At 50.4% G+C, this 23,787-nt stretch overlaps 1 protein-coding gene across 1 annotated transcript in view; it reads left to right on the top strand.

Moving 5' to 3' along the window:
* The window catches only part of LOC131207048 (uncharacterized), a 101,424-nt gene that overhangs the window by 8,393 nt on the left and 69,244 nt on the right, over positions 1 to 23,787 (top strand). The window contains exon 2 of the mRNA XM_058199657.1: positions 18,519 to 18,700. Within this exon, the coding sequence (XP_058055640.1) occupies positions 18,519 to 18,700 (182 nt within the window). The remainder of the gene's footprint in view (positions 1 to 18,518; positions 18,701 to 23,787) is intronic.

Raw genomic sequence — 23,787 nt, 5'->3', positions numbered from 1 at the left:
TCGGCGATTGAAGTGTTTCAGGTCTAAAAGGGCGAACAGAACACGCGCCCGTCTCGGAAAGGCCTTGTACCGGCGGAAACAAACATAACGAAAAAACCTCTTCGCCACACGCACATCGGGCACATAAATTATGTTAATGATCGACTCCTACTTTGGTGGCTCGGCGCCCGAGCCACAGAAGCACCCACCACCTGTGCGGCACACAATAGAACCGACCCGGGACCGGTGAGGTGAGAACGTCTAGCGCCATTTAAAAACACAAGCAAGGCACGGGCCAGACGATAGAGAACTGGCCGCCGAAGGAAGGTTTGAATTTCAATCTCGGTTTCGGATAGTGTTCGGCCCACGGCTCCGACGATCAGAAGGATACAGACACACATTTTGAGGCTCACGTTCTTTTTTTTCGATGTTTTTCGGTGTGTGGCGCAAATGAAGATATTACTATCTTCGGTTGGGGGGCCACCACTCGCGTTGGGCCAATTTCACACGGAAAACACGTTCCCGGCGCACGTTTCCGTTCGGCGGGGATCGTGAACGGGAATCGTTTTATTAACTGGAAAAGTAAACCCTTTCCGGATTCGTTACAGTATCGGGACGGGCTTCCGGAAAACGATGTGCACGTGCCAGCTCTCTTTCTCTCTCTTTCGCTTCAGTCAGTTCAGTCTGTTTGTGACTAGGTTTTCGGTACGATCTTTGAAACAGTGCGTATAGATAAGCGACTCACGTGCGCACATAGTTAGAGGCGTATTTCTAATCGGTACGACACGAGAATCAATAATTAGAACCGGATCGCGTGCGGCGCACGAGCACCGCACCGGGAATAGATCATTGCACTGCCATTAACTTAGTTATGTGTCCCAAGATTTTCGACGGCAGAATGAAAACAATAGTCTTTCAGAAAGACGTTTCGTGTTCGCGCGGGTTCGTCGCTTGCGCTGAAGTCTTTTGTCCAGCACAGGCCAAGTGATGAACCGCCGGGCGAAGCGATATTTACTCTCCAATCAAGCGCGATAGGTGAGGTAGGTTTTCTCTCCTTGGGGCCACTCGAAGCAAGCGATCGCACCGGATCGCTCTTGGCCGAGCTGGCTAGGGCAGTGAAAGAAATAATAATAAAGTTCATGCATACATAAACATATCGATAAATCTCATATCGCGTCCGATCGGTAACGGAGCACCGCCGGTCGACCGGATCGACTCGGCCCCGGTACGGCACTGTCAGCCGCGATGGTCAATAGTTATTTGTTATTGTCATAATTTCTGTTTTGTTAATATTTCATATTTCTTTTTGGGGCCCCGGGATGCCCGCTCGGGGCCCTCTTTTCTATGCGTTCGCATCAAACATTTGACATCTTCAATCTTTGATTGTCTGCCGTCTGCCAGGGCCCCAGGTTGGGTGGGGTTTCACTGCTTCTCCGCTCCGTTCGGATTCGATTCGGCTCGTTACAGTCATCGATCGGTCAGCAATTGGCCATCTTGGCGTTGGCTCTCAAGATCACACTCGAGAAATTCCGCGCCTAGAGAGGGAAATCTCTTTATTAATCTTTATTTGGGTACCGGGCCGGGGCCGGGACCGGTTGTCGATCGACATTGGTCCCGGCGATCGTTGCGGGCGTGAGGTATGTTTATTATTTGTGCTACGCCACGCGATCGCATGAGGGCATCCCGAGTGTTTGGGAGGTTTGTTTTTCGTTCGTTTTTTTGTGCGTAGCTCCGTTTAAAATAACTCCGATCGCCGGCGGAATTCATAGGACCTGCTTGGGTGCGCGCGTACTCTATGCGCTATGAGATCGAATATCGATTGCTATCGCTGCGCGGCGAGCCGAGTGAATGAGTGTCCTCCGATGGGATCGGAAACGGAGGATGCCGCCGAGAGCCCCGAAATTCCGTCTTGACCTTTCGCGGTCAAAGCGGCGGTCCGATCGGACAAATTTGGAGCAGTTTTGTTTCTAGCCATCGAGCGCTGGCTCGAGCGGGCGCGCTTGTCATCGCTGATCGCCTGATCTGGATCTTCGTGGGGGTATCAGGTTTGCCACACAAAGCACCCCGCAGGAGGTAAGCCGTTCGGTTTGGCCCGTCATAGTCGATCGCGGCGGTCGTAACGAAACGTAGGCCAAACGTAGAGGCGCACCCGATGGGGAAGATTGCTTTATTAGAGCCGAGTGGACGCGAACGCGAGCAGTGTTTGCTTAATGATTACACATTCTCAGCTCCAGAGCTCAAGCAGGGCGAGGCTAGAAAGTGATATGGGTCCGATAAACGCGCAACAATGAATTCGGCTTGTGGTGCTCCGATGACGAAGTGCTTTTGTGGTCAGGACGAAGCGAGACTCTGCGTCCTATTTCTGGCATTTTTTAGACCGAGGCGATCGATCGCTACAAGCACTTTGCGAAGATGTACACGGTCAGATACTTGTGCTGATCAATACAGTTTCGGGATAGTTTTGTGACGGCGCGTGTGTAGAGTGTTAAGAATTTTCTTCCACCAGTTCGGTTGGGCTGGCACATAAAAGTATGGTCATTAATGATTGCACGATACCTAGGAACTGATTGCGGGGTTCGTAAAGCGTACACCAAGTCCGGCCATACGGCCGGCGGCTTCGTGGAACCGTGGGCTGGGAAACCCAACGGCGCGCAAATGGCCATGAGAAAATTTCGTCCCGAAGCGCGCGCTTTCGTACGCTAATGGGTAATATCGGATTACGAGTGTGGCATTTAGTTGCGGTTGCACAAATTGTCGGTCTGCCAGCTTGCCATCCGGCTGGCTACTGGGCCATCTCCCGGCGAGTCCCCGCCTGCCGCTGGCCAGCCCGGTGCGAGATAGCGTCAGGGATAGTAATGAGACGCTTTTGTATCACCTCGGCGAAAAAAGCGGAGCGAACAGTGGAGCACGAAGGAGAATAAAAAGTTGCCACCGGCGGACCGCGGTCCGGGGACCCATAGCGCACGGGGCTGCGAACTCCGGCTGGTTTGTTCTCTGGGATCCTGCTGGGCGCCATCTTGTAGCTGGCGTGCCGGTTGGCTGGAGACAGGAGTCTCGGCTCGGCCCGGCACACTCTTATCGCCCGCGCTGAACTAATTACCTTTTTCGTAAGATACGAAGGCGTCGTCCCGTGCGGATTGGGCTCCCGCTGGCCAGCAGGACAATGGAGTTCCGTTCTGTGTCGTGAGAAGGTTGTGTGCTCTTCACAACTTTTACTCATTTTTTACAACAAATAATGAATTTAATTTTTAATTAATATTTCCAAGCAACTAAACTTCCTTGAAGTAAAGCTCCCATTTTCCAAAAAAACATTTTCGACAATAGAAACTTTTACCACATAAAGCTGGTCCGGAGCTGATGGCCACATTCTCTCACTCGGACAAAGCACCCTCTCGGTGGCGGCGCCAGACATCTTTATGCTGTGAAATAGTTACCAACGATGGACGTGGACCATTTGCATAGCGACTATGCTGTGGGACTGTGACAGCGAACGGGCCAACCAATAAATGTCGGTGTGGAATTCTCGGGAATTTTCGATCCCATTGCAACAATTACCATAATGTGCCATTTAAGGGCAACGGGAAATGCGCACTTTCGGGTCCGAGACAAAAGGGACACCATCATCTCCATAATGAGAAGTGTGTGGTGAATTGGTGAACGGTGATGGGATTTGGCGCCCACTCTCCTTATCGGGTTCGCCCCGAGCTCGTACGTTTATGGAGCGGAAGGTGGAATTAAAATTGCAAAATTAAGATAATTAGCTGACCGGCACTGGAATGTGACATATTCGATTGGTTTGTTATTGTTTTCGCTCCTGGGAAATAAAAGCCTTGTAGAGTGCACTACGCAGAAACCCTTTTTTCGTGTCGTCGTTTACCAGATCGTATTCACCGAATTCAGTGCCTGTTAATGTTCATTAATTTATCCTCTAAACAGTGATGATGAAAATCACATTTCGAAGTCGGTCGCGAACAGAACTCCAACGATCGATGGGTGCACAAACTTGACGATGGGCGCACCAACTCCTGACACGACTCCACGAGCCCTAATGTGATTTCTCGCTCTGCTTCTCGCGCGCCTATCTACGATCGCGCAAAGATCGGAATAATTTGCACAGCCTTCCGCTCGCGGTTTCCGCGGCCCCGATCACCCGATTATTGGTGTCGTAAATTTAAGTACGGTACCACCGGGGAAACGGTGGCGCTGGAATAATAAATAGCATAGTTCCGCTTGGAGCCAGCGGACTGAGCATGAAACGGCTTCATGGAACGTACACAGGGCACAGTGCACAGTTGCCAGCTAGTTAGAGTGTAGACCTCTGTAGGCCAGCCAGCAAGCGGAGCGGAGCAAAACAAACAAACAACAATTCAAATTACATTAGCATTCATAAATGTCACCAATATCGCTAAATAATAAATTACTCAAACAGTTACCAGTTACCTTGGGTTGATCCGATCGTACCGCGATCTCGCGCTGATCTAGCAACCGGTGCGTGGTTTTGAGAAAAGTTTCAACTAAGCCTCTAGGCGATGCAAAGGCTACTTGATGGGTGCTTTGGAATTAAGGAATTCTGCATGAACCAATCGTATCCGTCATTTAGGAATTCAAAGGCAGGTTTAATTTAACTTTTTAAATTTTAATTTTTTGGGAGTTTTCACATCACACTCGAACCATGCGAAAGGACGAAGTTCAGTGATGATGATTGAACATTGAGCGCTTTATCGCAAAACGATAAGTTTACTCTATTTGCCATACTCTCCGACATCCCGTACGATAAGCGGAATCCTGGACAGTGTTTGACGTGTAATGCCATGTAGCTCCCAGAGCCGCGCAGATGTGAGACAACATTTGCAATGCTAAGCAGTGATACCACTCCGGCCCTCCGGCCGCCGACCGACTCCTTCCGATCCCGGTCTGTAACATCAGCTAATAAATTAAGCATAGAGAAAATATAGATTTCAATGTTTTCATTGAAGTACATCACGCTCGGCCCCGTTGCGCGGAAGCTCCGGCCGAAGTAGGGCTGCCGGAGTCAGGTTTGGAAATAAATTTCCCTGCCTTCCGACGGGCTTCCCGGCCCTCGTCTTCGTCGTCGTCGTCATCGGCGGTTGTCGTCAGTCAATTCGAGCAGCAGCAGCCGCAGCAGCATGCGCAACTCGAATCGTTCAACCACTTGGGGAGGCAAAAAGTGTCCATCGATCTCCGGACCCCGGGCCGGACACGAGCGTCGGGGCGTCGGGAGAGTCGGCGAAAATCACAGCGCGGTGGAATTTATTTCCATTTTATTATTCAATGAATTATGCAAATTGTGAGCAGTTTTTCTTCGGAGCCAGCGACGATCCATGGGAGGCTGCTGCGGCTGCTACCGCGATGCAAAAGTGCCTCCGCGCTATGGCTATTGTTGTTACTGATGTTCGGCAGTTGGCAAGCTTTTCTTCCCATGGTTCAGTATGGGGTGCATAAATATACATAAGTAGCTGATTTCGGTGGCCGCCACTCGGGCCGATGCGATTCGATCTGAGTGGACAATCCATCAGCCCAGGTATCGATACCTTGGTGATTGGTGGTTTGTTTGTTTGCCCAACGATCGAAGAGTCGATTGAAGTTCCAAGATCGATCATAAGAGGTGATCATCAAGGTGTTAGAGTTTTGTAATTATTTTGTAAAATATATGTCCCTCGTGGTCGGAACAGTAACCGTACAGGTGCACACCTTCGCAAGATCAGTAAAAAGCGGTCACCACCGGCGGTGTTCTTGCTTCACTGCCGGCTGCACGTTCGTGGGGTGCAAACGGTTACGCAAATAGAAAACAAACGAAAAAAACGTTGCAACCCTGAGCGACCCACAAATGGGTCGCAAATTTATGGCCCACTAGAACCGGTGCTCCCGTCGTAACTGTCGCAACTTGTCGCAACTTTAAGGAAGCGTTACAACCGAAGCAACCGTTAGGTTAGGTGCCGTTTGCTCGAGCTCGCCTCGAACTATCAGCGCTATAAATAAACAACGCAAAAATCACTAGCAAACAATAACGATCGCCCCCCGTGGGGGACGGGTGCTACTGGCCGGGTGGGACAGGCGGTGGGCCCAGAGGGGGACAGGGGACCCGAGGGGGCCCATTCCGATTCCCACAGTCACCCAGAGTTGCGGGTTAGTGCGCGGCTACCGCGCGTGTGTGCTTTATGTTCTAGTTTTATGCTCCAGTCGGTCGGTGGCGTCGATGGTTCGCCGATGCTCGCTCGCCCCGGACGGTGCTTATTCCGTTAACAATGCGATGGGGCACTTTCGAGGCACTGCCGAGCGGCCCCCCTCTAGCGGGTCTCGACCTGCGGGCCTTGCGTTGCGTCGCGTGGAAATGAGCTATGGGATCACATTTGAATAAACAGCACTTTTCGCTTTCACGCGCGCGCTTTTGGCTGACCGGGCACCGGAGGGTCCTGGAGGAGCCGAAAGCTAGCGAGCACGGTCCCCGGAATTGAGGTTGCCAATGTTTTGCGTTCGATGCCCCCCCCCCCCGGCCCGGCGGGTGGCAAGTGTGTGGTCAGTGCCAGCCTGAGTCGTTAGGGGCCGCCGGACTCTCACAATGCGCGCATACATTAACATTTAGCATAAGCCACTCGAAATGGTGGCGGGACCAAAAGCGGGGTGGGGTAGCTGGGAAAGCGTGGACATCCTTACGTGCTGTTTCGGGCTGCTGTCTGCTGCCGTGCCTGTGAGCCACGAAATGAAGTTCTCGGGCGCTACCGCTGAGGATTACGCCGGGCGCCATGCTGTGAGCAGGGTTTGCCATTTTCATGCTCAACCTACCAAAGTGGGGCCGACAAACACGATGCAAACTCGCCCGAAACCTGTGGTTGGACCTTGGTCTGCCGCGGTGAAGTTTATGTTTATGCTGATGATGCTCATTACGAGCGGGATTGTTTGATTGATCGATTACTAACGCGATGATCGATCCGCTTCAGCGCCGGGGCCGAGATTGTCTACGTCAAAAATAATGATATTCCGAAGGCCGGCGCAACGTATCGGCGCTTTTGCGTATTGATGTAATTAATTTGTATGATTTGGCCCAAACTTTCATTGAAACGCCACCACCGACCGTAACCGCGGATCGCTGAATATTATGTTTTGGGGATGGCTCGCTGGGGTTCGTGCGGTCCGAAACTCTGTTTACACCTCAAAACTCTCCCGTTGCGGGGCGGGCTTTCGGATGGTGAACGGTAATGATTAGGTAGCGCCACTTGGTGGGCACCGACCGCGCGCCCTTTCGCTCTCTTCTAAGCCGAATTTTATCATATTCTGTGACGCGGGAAAATGATAATCTCCCGGGTAACCGGGGGGCTGGGCCAGGGGGCGGGTTTTAATGGTCGTCCGTAGCGCCAGCGGCGCCGGCGAGTTTGGGTGCGTTTGCGTTCTTCTGTCATCGTTCCTCTCGATCAATCCATCAAACTGAAATCCCCGACCCGACTCGATCCGATATCGAATGCTTTCGGGGGCGGAAGGCATTCCGGTGCGGGGCTTTCACGATGCGCCACGGTTGGTGATGTGACCCGCTTATCGTCCCAAAAAGCGGAGAATGTGTCTCCGCTCTAATCGAGAAGCGAAGCCATTTACAAGCCGAAAACATGACGGCCCCTGATGCACCGGTTCATCGCTTGCCGCGGCGTTGATGTCGCTTTCGTTTCCGGGGGTTCGGCTCTTTGGTGAATTTTATCACAGCGCGCTCAACGTTTCAATTATGGCCGGGTGGGTTTTTCGGCCCACCGCCCACTGGTAAGGCACCCCGATCTAGCCACTGACGCGCCGTCGTCGTTGGGCCGTCGTCGAGAGCCAAGGAAAAAAGGAGCCGTGTAATGAGTGGCCGTGGGCCAGTGGGCCGATGCCGGCCGATGGAGGAGGACGATGATGATGATGATGGTGATGCGTTGGTGCGCCACAAAACATAGGCGTAAGGAGCGCGGCTCGATCGTACGATCTCCTCTAACACCGGTACCGTAATTTAAGCCGTCTCAGAGCTACCGGTCTTACTCGGTCCCCGCGTGCCCAGCAGGCCCAACGCAGGCAGGAGCATGAACATCGGGTGGCGGACGGAGGAGTTTGTTTTCGTCCACCAGTTTCCACCACCATCCACTTCCATCGTGGATCATCCCTCGGGAGGCGACCGACCGACCGATCGATACTTGGCGCTTTTCGGCCTTGTTGTGGCCTGTGCCTGTCGCCCACCGCCAGAACATAATCCTGTCTTCCTCGCAGGGCTACCAGCCAGCCAGAGCCACAGCCATAGAGAGAGAGAGAGAGAGAGACAGCGAGAAGGAATGCCATAAGTGACGTGGGGCCCTGTTAATAAGCGGGTTTCGAGTGATGCGCGCGTGTGTATTCCACTGTGAGAGACCTCCGGCTAACCCAGTCCGGCTCGACGGAGGTCCGGCCGGCCAGGTTCGGTACCGGCCGTGCCGCCAGACCGAGGGGGGAGTTCCAAGAACGCGGCCCCTGTCTTCCCGTCATTTGCTTCCCGGCGTTCGGTGCGGTGGCCTTCATTTAATTTTCATTCCAAACCGACGGAGACGGTAAATCTGTAACGTTTCGAGATTAACGTTCAATTTGAGGGCGCATTTTTGCCGGCATTTTTTTTTACTCTTGTAAAACCGGGCGTCGGCCATTATCAGGCGCGGCCGCGGAAGACGGCTCGATGGATCGACTCGGATGGGGATCGATGGGGATTGGACGGGTTTGGATTTTAGTGATCGGTTCGGGCCCCGGCCACTGGCCGTCCGTTCCCATCGGTTTTGTGAACGGCCACAGTATCATTATCGTTAGAGGGGCACTGACGGGCGGCGGGACCAGGGATGGCACCGGGAGTCGACCGACCCCCTGGGCCACGGGTATTGGTTTCGTTTTAATAATATTAATTTTGCGCATACCGCGCAACCGGCATTTCCCATGCGTGCATCCGATTCCGGTGGCGTTCCGATTGCGTGAGACAGAATGTTTTGGCAGCGAGAGGGCGCGAAATATGCGATTTTGGAATGGTTTCACGTAAACGAAGCAGCAATTCGTTATTCTCACCAAAATGTGTTAGTCAAACCATTTCAAGGCACAACAAAATAATTACCGAGGAAAGTTCATCGTCGCCAGTTCAGTAAACTATTTTCCCATCTTTTTGTTTTGCTTAGTGAGAATGCGTTTCTCACTCATAGTGAGGTGAAACCTCTCACTTATCACATCGGTACTCTACTTTGGATCATAGTCTACTTCAACTAAATTTTTCCAGGACTTCTTTAGCATGGTCTGAGTGTTGCCTGATTCCATTAACAGTGGTTGCTAGGATGTGTATTTGCTCTAAATTCAAGCTACGGTAGATCGCCGCTGAAAAGGACGACGAATAAGCCTCATAAAGGGAACATGATTACCTTAAAAAATTGATTTAAATAATTATTTTTTGTTTCTTTTATTTATTTTACTTCTATTTTCTATTGAATTTCTAACGTCTATTATAATAAAAGGTGGTACGTCATGGTTCTGCCATCATTCGTCTGCGCTGCACCAACTTCGAGTTCAAAGTTGATGCTTACATAGGCTTGGTCCGTTAATAAATTAATAAATTTTAATGAAGCAATTAATAATAAAAAGAAACACATAGTTAAAACGTTGACGCTCTGCGGTTGTTAACACTCTTATGGCAGCGTTTGGTTGTATTACGAAGTTTTTAGATTCTTATTAACATTTTTAAAATTATATTTATTGTTCCGATGAGTGATTTTAAGATACTCCGACAAAGTTTCGGTGCGTTTGGCTGCTCGTTGGCAGGATATAATGTAGAGACGATGTTTTCCAACTTTTCTGATCCTCCTGCACGCGTGTGAACTGTTTCATTGTTACACACCACCCATTATTGTTTCAACGCCACGCAAAAATGGCCGTGACATCGGTACACCGGTTTGGCTGGCCCGGCACGGGCAGGTATCATTTTGGGGCATCGCACAGAGAGAGAGGGACAGAACGCGAGTGAGTGGGAGGGAGTGAGCCCGGAACGCGCCAGGATCCTATCGATCGATCGATCACACGATCTCGCGCAGGCAGAAGGCCCTCGCGGCAATCCTCGGGCTGGCTGGCAGGCGAGAAAGCTGGACAAAGGAAAACATTAGCAACCGCGCATGGCACCAGCCAACCCAAGTGGCACCAAGAAAACGGTCCGAGGGGAGGAGGGTGTTGTCCGGCCCCTCCCCAGAACGGCTGGCCGGCCGCCGTCATCATTATCGTTCATTATCGGTAACAATCTCTAGCTTCCAGTGTTGCGCCCGCTTGGCTTGGCTCGGTTTGGCCCGTCGCTTCCCAGGCTCGGTGTCTTATTTTCGCGTATCGACGGGACTCCGGGAGTCGTTATTTATTCAATGGCGCCTTGACGCGCGGTGGTGACGCCGGGGCGACGTGGGGCGGTTGGCCAAAGTGGTACGCTACCGAACTTGGCGTGCCGTAGCCGGGAGGGAAATCGAGCTTCGATCCCGTTCAACGAGCGCGAGCAGCGCGTTGACCGGCGGCCGGCCGGACTGGGGGAAAAATGTTTCTTAATCCGCGCATCGGCCCCCTTTTTCCGGCGTCTCTCTTTCGCTCTCTCGCTCTCTCTCTCTCGCGCTCACAAAGGAGGTAAGAATGATTTTGCAGCCTGAAAAACAAAGCCTGACGGTCCCGCTCGGTCCGCTCGGGTCGCGATTTGGCTTTTGTCACGCGGACATAAATTTGGACGTTCGCCCCGAGATTTGCTGACAGCGCAGAGGTCAGCGCCGCAATCGTTTTATGCTGCTCACTGCTTTGCACTTTGAATTGAACAAAACACCAAGAAGCACTTCGGTTAACTGACGAAACCTTTTTCAAATGTTCGCTGCGCTTCTTGGCCAACAAAATCTTCTCGCGCCGAACCGAACCAGTTATCCTGCCGCTCTCGAATAATTAGATTAACAACCGCCGTTCGAGCTTCCGATTTGATTGGATTATGCTTCCATGCTGCGAGTGGGGGGGAGAGAGAGAGAGAGAGAGCCGAACACAACACACCAAACATAACGCTCGGCCGGTGCAACGAACCGGCGGTCCGTTCCCACGATTCCGATAGATAAATGATGCAGTTGCAGAAGTGTATACTTTCCTGCGTTTTATGGTACCGGCGCTGCGGCGTGGTGGTGGGCTATTAAGTGCCAAGGGCGTGCAAAAACGTAGAAAAAACAAAAACACGAACCCCTTACCGAAACCGAAAGCCCTTCTGAACGGTGGCCACTGTTTTCCGAAGCGGGACCCCGATGGCCCCGGTGGCCAGTGATGGGTCCTGCGGCCAGAACGCAACCAGAACGCAAACGATCGGTGCACTCTCTGACTTAATGACTGACGAACGGAGGAGGATGCTTAGGACCTGACCGTTGCTGCTGCTCCTGTGTTCGTTGGAGTGCTTAGGGGTTGAAATTCTGATTGCGTGTTTTGTTTTGATTTTGCCTGAGCTTGTTTACATGTGGCTTATTAAGGAAGGGCGTTCTGCAAAAGTTCGCTTCGGTTAACGTTAAAGTAATGTCGGCGAGTAGAATGCTTGAACCCCTTGAACAGTGTTCGGTGTTAAAATCATAATTCGTTCATTTACTGATCTGTTACGTGCGGTACTAGGGTGTTTATTAAGTTTTGCGGATCGATAAGAAAAACACATTTCTATTGAAATACCCTTTTTCAGTATAGCCTCCCTGAACATCAATGCTCTTGATCCAACGAGACTCCAATTTAAGAATTCCGTCCCTGAAGTGAGAAACTGGAAGGTCTTCAGAATACGCCTCCTCAGCTGCTATGAAGTCATCATTTGATGAAAAACGCTTTCCACGCATGATTTCTTCTTTTCGCATGATTTTCGTCAAAATATTGGTTATATTGCTCAATGAGATACCTAGGCCTTGTACTAAATCTCTTTCAGCGGTTCACCGATTTTCCAATACGATATCCTGTATTTTTTACGATTTCAGGTATTGTGTTTATTTTTTTATGTTTTTGACATGGATCGTGTTGAAGGCTAGTACGATCATGTACGAAACTGACATCCCACTTTTAAGCCCCTTATTGAAGGTGAAAAGTCATTATACACTTTCAACATTCGTTCGCAGTTTTCCTTATCTTACAAAAATAAAAATTAAATCATTGAACGAACCTGGATTTTTCTAGTCGAAAAAAATCCTGTGACACGTCGATACTAAATGGCTTGTAAAAAAAGATGAAGTAACCTTTTGAAATGAATCTTCACGTACGTTCATATGAAGAGTGTACCAATGTAACAAAAAAAATTGGGCTCGGAGCAATGCCCTCTGGTATCGACCCGCAAAACTTAATAAACAACCTAGTACGTTGCAAAATCCTGTAAGTAACACATTCCTTTCGGTCCCTCTGGCTGGGTTCGACGGTGCAACGGAGCCACTCCAGAAGCCTCAATCATCGGCGGAGCGACGCGTAAATCGCTGCCCTGCGCTAAACGCACCCTCGGCGCTTATCACGGAGCGCGGTTCCCACCGCGACTCACACGCAGCGCATCAGCCCAGCGTTCGTTAGGATAAGCCTCGAAAACCATGCCACCATTACGCAGGAACCGTTCGAAGGGACCCCCCGAGGGGGAGGGTGGGGTCAACGGTAACGCGTCGGGCCGGGGCCGGCGATCATTAATTGAGGCTGCAAAATTAATACCCGTGTTCTGTGTTTGCAATCGATGCGTCTCACCTCGGAGCGTTATGCGTGTGTGTGCGTGCGTGCAACGAGTCCTGTCCAGGGCGTGCCATTACCGGTGCCGGAGGGCGTGCGTTACGTGCGTGGAGGTGGAAAACCGGTAAGGACCCTTCGAGCCTTCCCGAGAGAGCCCCCGAGAGGAATGTTAAATATGTCGGCAATTATGCGGCGGCGGCCATTTCTCGGTCGGCGCTGTGAGTCATGTTTGTGGCAGGACAGCATCGGCTGCTACTAGGCAAAAGCCAGCTATGCCGCGTAAACCGTTCGCCATAATTGCCCGATGTCGACTACGGGGACCCCAAACGGATCATCGGCTGAACGGGGTCTCAAAATGGGTCCTTTTTAAAAATAATCACCCAACTCACAGCAGCTAATGGTGCCAATCTGCTTGCATTAAACATTCTTCTGCCGGTAGCGCGATATCGGTACCGTGAAATCACCCGTCGGGGCGGACGATGTCCCCGGCGATGTCGTCCCGAAACGGACGAAACAAACGGACGGTGGTAATCGGCTGAAAATCTGCAATCCCATTCTGGCGGTCCCCGAACCTGGACCCCAAAAGTGATAAGATGCAGCCCTGGTTTTTGGCCCTGACGATCGCGCTCGATCAGTAACAGGCTGCACGTAATTAAGATGGCACGGTGTGTCCTCGCGCCCACAACGGCAGCCCCAGACCCGAGCGTGCGTGGTGTAGACAGATCTTCGATACGCGATCTTGGTTCGGCTCGGCTCGGTTGTGCTGGAATTTGCACTTACCCGGCTCCGTGATAAAAAGGGAAAACTGCTCGGTTTGCGAAGAAGGCGATCGCAGAAGGATCCGCCCGGTTAGAATCGACACTCGCGCCCGGACGATGAAGAGGAAATATGGATCATTATTACTGGTCCGGGTACAGCACACGCAGCGTACGTACCGGGGCCCAGCTCCGGATGGTAAGGTGCCAGCCAAAAGCCCGGCCGCAGATCGCGATTCAGCCGCGGATGCGAAGGCTTCGGACCGGGCGTATGATTTAACCCGGGTGGAAGGTGGATTTTGCGGTGCAATTATTTTTAAACGCTATGGGTTGTAAATTTAGAGCACAAAATTAGCAGTTGTCAAGGAGGCCGGCTGCTGCACTCGTGGGCCCTCTGGTGGGTCTGGCGCGGTGCGGATCGGGATGCCATTTTGTTGCAGTAATGATCGCTTAAGCTGATCGCTGCATTGCGTCCACTTTTTTCGTTCTCCCGCTCCCCTGGCAGACCTGGCACAGCTTCTAATTAGGGTAGGGTACGTACGCGCGTACGCGCGGCCTTTCGGTGGGCTATGGAAGGATTTGCTCCGCATCCCGGCCCGATTTGCACGGGCACACGGTGATTATTAAAACAAATGACGGATTATTAAGGAATTATGTTTGATGTATTATTTAAACATTTCCCAGCGGGAAACCGGGATTGCACCGGGGATTAATGGGGATTTGCTGGTGTTTTCTGCTTGAATTCCGCCTGCATTCTCGATCGATGTTTTATGGAGCGCAGAAGCAGGACCGAGCGAATGATTGATGTTTTATCAGTTTGACTTGCAGCGCACGGTGACCGTTATCAGGAAATTCTTCGAAATCGTTCTTCGTCGACCTAAAGCACATTAAACGACGTTCGGCTCGGCGTTACGAACGAAACGGGCAACAAATTGTTTATCAATTCCGGTCCATCGGACGGAGTAATGTAAATTTCGATGGCCCGGTTCGAATGGATCGCCCAGCGCTTGAATGCTAAACCGCTCGGGACCTCGGGCCGCTCGGGACTCGGACTCGGAAAATCAAATTATCATGGCGCCTAATTAGCACAAAGAATCTAACAGGACTCCGGAAAGGATCCGCGCGATCGCCGGGGCCGGGTTCGTCGCTTTCGTCGTCGACAAGTCGCCGGCCCCTAATCACGGTTCGTGCCGTTTTCGATCTACTTTTCGAAGCTCGCCGTCGTCGGCGGTGCTGACGCTTGGCGCATCGCCCTCACGGTTGCCGCTTCCCAATTTCGTTTTCTGCGTTTTTTAAGTTTTGGGGTCAGGCTCGCAAGAGGTCAGCCAGAGCCAGGGAGTCGCCCGGTGCCGCTGTGCTCTTTAACGCGCAGCCACTACCAAGTGCAAGTGCCAAGTATGTGCTGTTGGCCTAGTAGCCGGACCCGACCCGACGACGGTGGAGGCGACGGCTCGGGGCCTCATTGCACGCGCCGTGGGCTCAATTAAGGCTTCGTGGGGTTTCGCGGGCTCGGCGGTTCGACCTGTTCCGATCTTAACTGATCGTAGCGAAGAAGCGCGCACTCTGCCGAGACCCGGGGCCGAGGTTGTTGCGAAAACCCGTACACTGCCGTACGCTGTGGTGCCGCCGTCAGAGACCCGATAGAAAGCAATCCTGAAGAGGGAGCGCTCAACCGTCGGATGCGCGCGCGCCCAAGCCCAGCTCGGATAATTCGCCGTCCCTTCTCGGAAAGCCTACTTTAAGGGACATTGCTGCTGCTGCTGCCGCTGCTGACAGGCGACACCTAACTAACAAATGGCCAAACGCTCGACGACGACGACGGTGCATTCGGTGGTGTGTCGTGTTGAGTAGAAATTTATACAAATGTCACCGAGCCAACGAGCAGCAACCTATGCGACAGCAGCCGGCCCAAGCCGGAGCCGGGCGCTGGGGGTCGCGCATTTTAATTTAGCCACCGCCTGCCAAATGTCTCGGAGGCGCCCTTTTCATCGACCATTTCGCTGCGCCTCGGATAGGAAATGCTGGACGCTGAATTCCCTTTCACCCAGCACTGCTCGTGGCGATTGCTAGAATTGCGCACCGGGATTGCTACAGGAAAGGCACCGAAAAGGGTCCTATCGCAAGTGGGTTTTTGAACGAAGCTAACCTAAGCACTCACGGTTCAGGTCTGTCTGAGGCATATTTTAGAATTAATCAATCGTTTGGAATCACAGATTTTGAGACTACTAATCGATTCCTATGCAAAATACGTTATTTCGAACACCGACAGTGCTTTTAAGTTTCTTGGGCGTAGAACTTTATCCTCAACTCTGGTCTGATCTCTCAAGTGAGGTGAGTGAGGTGAGGTCTCAAGGGTGAGTGTTATGGGTGTAGGACCAAAATGTTAAAAATAATTATTTTAAAATCATAATCCTATACGGCTCGTCCGTAGATTATCCGTCTGCGATGTTCATCGCTTTTTTATACGAAAGACGTCAGTTCGAACACTGACGCAGTGCATCGACTTGAGTGCCAATCTTTATGTTGGTGCTCAATACGATTCTGTCCGTTCTATAGTAATAATAGTAAAATAAACAGATCAAAGCCTTTTTTAATTTTTTTTATGAAATCTGTCACAACATCACTTGTTTGTGGTTGTTAGCCTCGGATTGGATGTGGGTCTGCTCAAATCATGCCAATTTAAGTGAATATTTTACTCAATTTGACTGACAGTCATTCTTGTGAATTTTTGTGTCGAAGGGAACTTAATCGTTGGACATCGTTATTTAGAGAACTGTGCAACTAGATAAGTAATTCACTACTTCCTATGTTGCTTACGAACAGATGATGCTGAGTCTCATTGTTCTTTTACGAATCTATGGCACAAGAATTTTCTAATGAATATACGTGGTTAACAAATTTTCGCGATATTTGAATTAACGCGGGTTACGTATATTCGATTTTAGATTTTTTTGGGCCGTTTTGTTGTTACTCATGTAACTCATTGATGTTGACAAGTACGGTCATTTTGAATGATCAACTATTTTTTAACAGCTGTTTTACTTCCACGAATTTTGGCTCATTTTCGGTTTTCGACCAGATTCGACCAAAAACAGCATCGCATTAACATTGCTGTGCTGTGCTGTTGTACTCTGCCCGCGATGGCCATATTTACTCCAGAGGATCGTAACTGTTGACGAATCATGGGTTAATGGTTAAAACGTGGAAACAAAAGCTCAATCAGCAAATACGATTGAGGAGATACAGACGGCATCGAAGAAGTAGAAGAACAAGATCACAACCAAAAATTTTAAGAGATTCAATGGTTGGAAAAATCGTTGTCACAAGTGTATCTGATGGGAATTGCTTTGAAGGGTAAAAAAATAGGTATTCATAAATAAATCAATATGTTAAAAAAAAACAAACAAACGTCGCTAACATTTCTTGAACAGATCACGTAGTACAGACACAAATCACCTTAACAACAGTGTTGGGAAAACTCATCTTGAAACATTAAAAAGCATTTTTAAAATTAATTTCAAAGCGTTTGTTAAGCATTCAGTTGGCGAATCCTCTCGAGGGCATTTAAATTAAAGGATGCGCCCGTTTAACTTCCAAACAAGGCCTCCCGCACACACACAAACACACCCGTTCCCGACCGTTCTCGATCGCGATCTCGCGTTCATTTGTACGTTTGCGTGTAAAATCACGCGATATTTGTTACAATTTTAATGGGTTTTCCCTTTTTCGCCGCATGTTTTCGCGGCTCGCCCGCGATCCCATTTTGCCATGCACCGGCAGAAATCTGGCACCGCAGTCGCGCTCCCTCTCTCTCTCTCTCTCGTCCCTTCTCCGGCCGGCCAGCCTGTACCTGTTTATTGCACGATTGTTTTACTTAGCCCATTTTTTCTCACTCCGCTTTGTATCGCCATTACGTTCGAGGTTCCGAGACCGGAGCGATCCCGAATGGGCCGGGTATATAGAAAATTGTTTGCGTTGCACTAAGTGGGCTGCCCGGGAAAAGTGTTGCTGTGTGGCCGCACCGATCAACCGATCAACCGGCGAGCTGCAGCGTGCGGCGAGAGCCAGACCAGAGCGAAAAAAACGCGACCGAACGACGGACCGAACTACAAACCGCTTAACAAATGTGTTCATTTATCTGATTGTATAATAAGTCCTAGAATTACTCTTATTATTCGGATTGTTATTTTCCGTTTCGCTATCGCATTATTGTTGTTATTAGTCTTAGCATTATTATTAAGGGGGCTCTCGGGTTCTCGGGTGTCTTTTGCACTTTGCTGCTTCGTCTTCGCCCTCGACGTCTCCGGCTCGGGCATTTGGGGGTTTGTGTTTTAGTGTTCGCGATTCGTTTCGGCGTTTCAGCCACACGGCAGCAAGACACGGAACGGCCGCGCACGGTACCGCGCAGGCAGCAGGATTCCCGAGGGGCACGAAAATTGGTTCACCAACATATTTTTTTTCGCACCGCTGCACCGGTTCGGGTCAATGCACAAGCGTGGGAAATATTGGCAAATCGGTGCGTGCGCTGAGCGCTTGCATGCGCTTAGGTGATTTGCGCGACGGCGGCAGCGACGAACATCGCGGGAACGGGGAGGCGACACTAATGACAATCCACCCGACCGCCGTCCGGTCGCGTTGGTGCGCAGTGATGATGATGATCGTTGGCGATGCCAACCAACCCGAAGTGGTCACTCACTCACCGCTACCATCGCTCCAGAGCTCATAGCGCACACGGCCGAGTTTCGCCGTCGATCGAACGTCAATTTGGGAAGGAAGTCGAGTTTCGATTGGCGGGCCGAGAATCGCGATCAATATTTTCCCGCTTTGCCCACCATCATCCCGACACCCGGATGGGGGCCGCCCGATGAAGGTGTACCATTATTTTCGTGTCCGCCATTTTCGCTCCATTTTGCCCCGGAAGGGATCGTTTGACAATTGCAACCCCCAACGCCATTAACGGAGCTGCGTGTGGCACTTCTGCGCGCCTTTAAACAATCCATCATCGTCCTGTCGCCAATATTTGCGCCAACACTAAACTCTAATCTAACTGTGTGTCCCCGCTCTGTGTTGCAGATTCGACGCGAACAAATCTACCAAAGGGGCCTCGAAGCTGAGGCGCGACCTAATCAACTCGGAGATCGCCAATCTGCGCGATCTGCTGCCGCTGCCGCAGTCCACTCGGCAACGGCTATCGCAGCTTCAGCTGATGGCCCTGGTGTGTGTTTACGTGCGCAAAGCCAACTACTTTCAGCAAGGTAAGTCGGAGTTCGAAGTCGACTCGGTCGGCCACAGGATAACCAGCCCAGGAATGCCTAAATTACTCATCACTCTTTTCGCTCGCGCCTTAAGATCCGGACATGACCCAGACGGGCTGCTGGTGGTGACCGCTGCGTCCACCGCTACCGTTTTGATTATCTCCGGCCGCGATCGTTGCAGCACGAGGCCGCGATGATTACCTTCCGCGCGAGGGCTACCGGGGTTTTCGGTGGCCTTCGTCTTCGTGGCGCAGAAAAGCGAATAAATAAATAAGTAATATCGGGAGTAATTCACGGTGGTTCGTTCAGGCCAATCAGGGCAACAACTCCCGGTTCCCCGACACGATCCTTCGATGCGGGCAGATAAAAATCCAATTTGTGGTGTTAAGTAAATTAGTTTCGGTTTCGAACGACGCAGCCCCGTCGGGAGTCGGGATATCGGCCACGAGGTGCCTTCCACTGGTCACTGGTGCTGAGGTGCTTCAGGTGAGCTGAGTGAAGTTTGTTTCCGCGGCCCAGCTAGCTACTCTACTCTCTACGCGCGCCTTCGGTACGACTTTTGACGGACGCCCGGCCGGCGTGACAAATGGCGGACCGAAAACGGTTGACAAGAGGGCCAGAGAGTTTATTGCGTACTTTTGAGTACACATTTTCCCACACGGCTCACGGTGACACTGGCCACCCGGGTAGCGAACCGCGGTAACCGGACACCGCACCGCACTGTCTTTGCCTTCATTTTTACTTTTGAATCAAAAGTGTCCTCGCCAAAGCGTGCGTTGGCAGATGCACCGCCGTCGGATTAGTTACTGAGTTTACTCTAATTGGAGTTGCAAGCTCATAACACTGGTAGCGATCATCATTATTAATTTAATTAGTTTGCTAATGACTCTCGTGGTAAATGTAGAGAAAGCTGGTTTGGTTTGGAGAAATGGTTTACAAAAGAATGTTTTTTTTACATTTAATTGTAAATAAAACCGCCAAAAATTTTTCGATACTTGAACTTTTTTTAGAAAGATTGATTCACCAAGTTTATGTATAAAATACAATTTTGGTTGCAGAAAATAGGGAAATATGAAAAACTTTTTTCCAAAGTGGTAGGTCTTCAACTCAAACGGTACGATATTTGAAAAGCTCATTTCTTCCAGGGTGGTTATGTTAAGAAATGATCGTTTTGGGGTTCGGGAAACCCATACGTCGTGCAAGAGAGGCCAATGCACCCAAATGTGTTTGGTGAGGATTTTGGGTCTGGTACCATACGGTACGCTACCGAGCATTGCTGGTTGATTGATTCTTCGACGAAATTGAAGCTGAAAACGTGGAATAGTCAGCGAATTCGACCAAAATAGGTCGACCAAATGGGCTATTGCCAAGCCCATCGTGGTGGACATTTGACCGAAATTGTTTTACATACAAAAAAATGAAATGAATGAACCTTTCGATTAAAAGTTCAAGCATCGAAAAATATTTTGCGGTCTTTTTCATAACCTAATGAAAAAAACCTATCTTTTGTGAACCACCCTAACGGTTCGAGTTCGCCTCCAAAATTCATCACCATAAATGTGACAAATTATTGTTGCATCGTGTGAAGCAAACAATTTGTAGTGCCTAATCGCGGGATCTGTTCTACTTTGAGCCCTCAAACGCCTCAAGTGCCACTCAACCACCGGGCAAGATAACGCTGCACCGCAGTATCGCTGCCAGTAACTTGTGTTGCGCCTTGGGCAGCCATGCGCCATGTTCGGGCTCTGGAATCATAAATCAATCCTCCTGTCGGGGGTTGGGGTTGCACTCCTCTAAAAAGGAGACCCAAAACAGATCCATAATGGCTCCGTCCGGTTCAAACAAGCAAACAAGCGGTACGCCCGGGGCTATGGCGACCACAAAAACTCCCGGCAAACCAAATTGGCTGGCTGGTATTGACGGGCTTGACATACGTCAAGGCCTCGCACTAGGCCTCAGAGAGGTAACACCTCGCCGAGTGCTCGAAAAATCGGTTCCGATCCGATCCTTCTTTCGAAGAAAATGCAGCCGAAAGAAACTCTGCCCGGGTCTGACCATCGAGTTCAAGGCACCACTGGTTCGGCTCCCCCTTCGTCTTTGTCAACCCCTCGTTAACCTATGCCCGGCGACCAAACTGGCAATCGTATCTGTATGCGTGTGTCTAGTTAGTTTTTTGGCACTAGAAGGTGGCAATCAGGATCGCGGTATTGGCCGCGCCCTGTTTGAGCACAGAATTAGAGCACGGCTGTCTGACGGGAGACTTTTTGTGAGTGATTATTTATAGAGCAAATGTCAACCGCCGGCGTGAAGCCCCGCGAAGCCCAGAGAAGTTAGTTGAACTTTTCGGGGGAGTAGAAAACAAACTAAAGTTAAAAGAAAATATTGTTCACATGGCGCCAGCCAGCCAGCCACCGACGGGGACGATCTGTGTTTGGTTTGGTGTTTGGGAGCCGTTCGCTAACTGATCATCGCGTCCAAAGCCGTGTGCGCCGTCGCAGGGTCGCGTCAAAATCTGATCCGAAAGATCAACACGCCCGCCAGTCGCGGGTGGATGGCTCAATTCATGGACCGGCCAATAAAAGGAAGCTGCTTTTTGGAAGTTTTCCAAGGGCTTACAAATATTTACACAAGATTATTAGTAAGGCTGAAGCCGGCAGAAACGATTGTAAACTTGAAAAAAGGGAAAAGAAAGGTACAAAAGAACAAAATACTTTAGAGCCACTGTGTATTGAGACACTTTGTGCCCACGACAAATCATGTAGGTCGTCCAATTATTTCACCAAATTAATTGCATTTTGGGACCAAAAGTTAATTAGGAGGAAGATCGATTTAACTCTGGTCGATCTAATTTCCCCACTGCTCGCGAGGCAGCTGACTCACCGTTCGGGGGGGAGCGTTCGTAATTGAATCAATTATGAAATGAAACGCTTTAACGCGCATTCGTCACCGCCGGTTCGCTCCGTTCGTTCTGGCCGTTTTGCTCTCGGCACGTGTTCGGAAGATGCGGGAATTCTCCAAAAAAATAGAACGGCTTTTTCTGGATACGATTTGTGTCCAGTCTCTGTTCCCCTTTAGCGCGCGAACCCGAAGTGAAAGACGCTGACCCTTCAAATTGGTTGCATTCTTCGCGCTCCATCTTTCGGGCGAGCATCATCTTTCGGGATCGGGACACGAGATCGATTCAGTGTCGCGCCTGTTCGTTGCGCTCGGGACGACACGTGATCAAAAGTCTAAGACTTCTTCCAGACTTCCTCGGCTGGCTCGGATTGGAGGGAACACAAAAAAACCGGTTCAGGCCTGTGTGGCCCTGGGCTGGGCTATGTCAATCCAATTAACTTTGGCCACCCATTACGGAGGGAAGCCGATTTTTGCGGCGCAACAAGTAGCACCGAATGCCAGTCTCGAGTCTTCGCTGGAGCATAATTGAAATTAAATAAATCGAGTACCAGGCGCAGGAACTCCCGAATCTGGAATCTCCTCGGGGGCGCCCCAAATCCATTCGTCATCCTGGCAGATTCCACATTCGCGCCGGCTGTCGTTTGGCGCACGTTTCGATGAATGTTCCCGACGCCCGGCGAGAAAGAGCCTTCGGCATGTGAACGCCACCGTCTACCAGGTGGCGCAGTGCTAGAAATTTTAATTGCGTGAAACGAGGCGAAAATAAGCTGCAAACAACGCAACGTGCCATCGTGGTGACCGTTTGGCCGGCCTGATTGCCAGCCAAACGGTCAATTATGGAAATGTTTTCCGAAACCGGAACGCCCCATCCCGTCCCGACCGGCCCGCGGGCTGTCTTCGGGCACGTGTCATAACGGGGGACTCCACTCAACAGTCTCGGGACAGTTTCGCGCATTTTTGCGTGCCAATAATTGGACGCTTCGAAGGGGCGACATACGCGGAGAACGCGGCGGGGACCTTGTGGTGACGACGGCGACCTTGGACGTAATGATGACGCGTTCGGTCGGACGCGATGAGCCCGGGTTCCGGAAACATTAATTTGCATCACATTATTCTGGCGCTCCCCGGAGGAGGCCATCTTCCGTGGTTGGGGAGTGAATGTTTAGCAAAAACTGGCACGGGAATTAATTGAATAATTTTAATCGATGTGCACGATGTTTTTAGCACTTGAATGAGCCGTCGATCCGTTCGATCGGTAAAATCGGTGTGCAAGTTATACATTTTTTCTGAAGCGTGGAAATCATAAGTCTTTTGGAACATCGACCAAAATCGTTGAGGTAGAAAATTGCAACAAAGTTTACAAAACTTTGTATAGGAAAGTTTATTCACCATTATTTTAGCTTTAATCGAAGGGATTAGCATAAAAGCCTTTCCCGACAATTGGTAACGATTAACGTAATTCGGTGAAATTTGAAAGTGTTTAATTACCTTCAAATTTGTTGATTCCGAAACTGTGTTGCATGTAATTAAACTTTTTGGTATTTGACACTAATAAAATTGTAGGCACAAATAATGGTAAATACTATTCCCGTTTCTGTTCGAAAACGGATCAACTTATGTTGAACACATGTGACGTGTTTTGAAGCGCATTCAGCGAAAGCTATGCAAATGCCCCGAATGGAAACCAATTCCCATTGCTTCCTTGCCCCGTGGGTGTTTCGGACGAACATAAACCGAATGACGAACCGAAAGGGCAACTATTGTTTTATTCACGAACGGTGTCCCAACGGGGACCCTTCCCGTTCGTTCGGTGTCGCCTGTCTCACTGGCACACATCCTTGGGCGCCCGTGCCTCTGTGACGTGGGATGATTTAAACGAAGGTCAAAGAGTGTGAGAATGTGAATGCAACGCACATGTTGCGAAGATATGTTCACATGGCGCATGTTGGAGAACGGCAGGGCGGCAACAAAGTCATCACCCGGCTTGTGAGAACTCCTGCACGGCCAGGGACACCATCACGCGGCGCGCGACACACTATTAATGCGTTGTTCGACATCAAGTCACCGTCATCGGTTCGGTTCGGTGTTCAGAGCGACATACGCAAGGGCGAAAGCGATTATCTTCCTGCTTTCTGCCGTCGCGATCGCGATTTCTTAATAATGGTGTCTGTTTTTGTGGTGCCCTTAAA

The sequence above is a fragment of the Anopheles bellator genome, chromosome 2 (genome assembly GCF_943735745.2).
Source record: "Anopheles bellator chromosome 2, idAnoBellAS_SP24_06.2, whole genome shotgun sequence".
NCBI classification, from domain to species: domain Eukaryota; kingdom Metazoa; phylum Arthropoda; class Insecta; order Diptera; family Culicidae; genus Anopheles; species Anopheles bellator.
Note: the sequence above shows the minus strand (reverse complement) of the source record. Positions and strands in the feature narration are given on the sequence as shown.